General features: G+C 26.4%; 1 protein-coding gene across 1 annotated transcript; it reads left to right on the forward strand.

Moving 5' to 3' along the window:
* Positions 1-7: 7 nt before the first annotated feature.
* Positions 8-1,794, forward strand: LOC111033561. The gene is made up of 3 exons (XM_022314352.1): positions 8-128; positions 368-698; positions 1,023-1,794. The coding sequence occupies exons 2-3, from the start codon at positions 675-677 to the stop codon at positions 1,560-1,562; spliced, it is 564 nt and encodes a 187-aa protein (XP_022170044.1). The 5' UTR covers positions 8-128; positions 368-674; the 3' UTR covers positions 1,563-1,794.
* Positions 1,795-1,800: the final 6 nt, after the last annotated feature.

Raw genomic sequence — 1,800 nt, forward strand, 5'->3', positions numbered from 1 at the left:
AAGTTTATACGTATTATGGAATCAAAGATATTAAAGCAGAAAGGAGGCTCATGTTGTGCTATTGCTACTTGCATAAATAACTACAGTAAATCAAAAAATGATGGAAAATCCAACATATCATTTCACAGGTACTTAAAATTATTACCAATTAATGCATTATATTATATTTCAATATTTATATTAGTATAATACATGTCAAGTGTAAAGTGTATACCTACTATAGACAAGGTCCAAAAAGACCGACACTGTATATTAATGAATAATAAAACAGTCAAGTAACTGAAAATAATATATATTATTTATAATTAAGGTATTTAGGTATTTATTATATCTATTATTATATGCATTTAAAATATATTATGTTTAGATTTCCAAAAGATCTAAACTATCGGAAAGAATGGGTTCAGAAATGCAAACGAGGTGACCATTTTAATCCAGATACATCATTTATTTGCTCTGATCACTTTAATGTTGATGCATTTGTTCGAGACTTAAAAGCAGAACTTTTAAGTAGTATTTCTAAAAATAAAACTTTGATATAATATATTTTATTCTTTGTTGTATTTTTAGGATATAAATCTAAGAGTCGAAGACTTAAAGAGGATGCAATTCCTACGTTGAATTTACCAACTGACTTAGTTGAATCTGCATCAATCATTAGTCGTAGAAGAAGGATGGAAAGAAAATCAATAAAAGAGGTTAATATTAAAATTTATATTCATGTATTAATTTTGTCCCTGTGTATTACCACAGTCAAATACTTAAACAGAAAGTTTTATATTATTTTAGTATCATAATAATATTAATAATTTGTAGAGATAATTTATTATATATATGATGTAATATCATGATTCATGACCTCATAACCTGTACAATTTAATGTTTATCTGATAATTGCAAAGAAACAATAATATATCAAACTCACTAATAAATCACAATATATAGGAATAAATATTATATTATATTATCTCACTTATCACATTACTTTGTAACTCACAGATATTTGTTAATAATTGTTGTAGGATCACAACAAGATAATCAATTCAGCTCTTAGTACATCCAGTACATCCAAAGTACTGTCTATACCAGATGATGATCTTACACAAGTTAACATTGAACTAGATTATGAGAAGTTTTATATCAATCTACTTAAAGAATATGACATATTAAAAACTGATTACAGTGTACTGGAAAAAGAAATTGCGTCAATTAAAAAATCTGATATTGACAATAAAAAAATTAATGAATCACTTCGTTTGAGTATAAAGGTTCTAACTAAAAATTTGAAAGAAACTAACTTGCTTTTAAAACAAACGCAGAAAACTACAACCAAACAAATCAAATTGCTCTCTTTAAATAAAAGTCAAACCATTGAAAATCAAGCCAAGAAATATTTGTCATCTATATTTTCTGCAAACCAGTTGAATTTAATAATGCAAAAAAAGAAAAGGGTCCATTGGACAAGAGCTGAAATTTCAAAAGCCTTCACTCTTAGGTATTTCAGTAAAAGAGCATATGTCTATGTCAAAAATGAACTGCATTATACTCTACCTGGTAAATAATTTTTTATTTTATACTCATTGAACCATTATACTTAGTTAAAAAATGTTTGTATTAATTTTAAATTGATTTTAGGACTTTCTTCTCTTCAGAGGTGGGCCAAAAGCATAGAAATGAGGAATGGTGTTCTTCATGATGTACTAAATCTAATGAAACTCAATGGTGAAGTATTGAATAATTCTGAAAAGCTTACAGTATTAATGTTTGATGAAGTTAAAGTGTCTAGTGTCAAGGAGTATG

The sequence above is a fragment of the Myzus persicae genome, unplaced genomic scaffold (assembly GCF_001856785.1).
Source record: "Myzus persicae strain clone G006 unplaced genomic scaffold, MPER_G0061.0, whole genome shotgun sequence".
NCBI lineage: Eukaryota > Metazoa > Arthropoda > Insecta > Hemiptera > Aphididae > Myzus > Myzus persicae.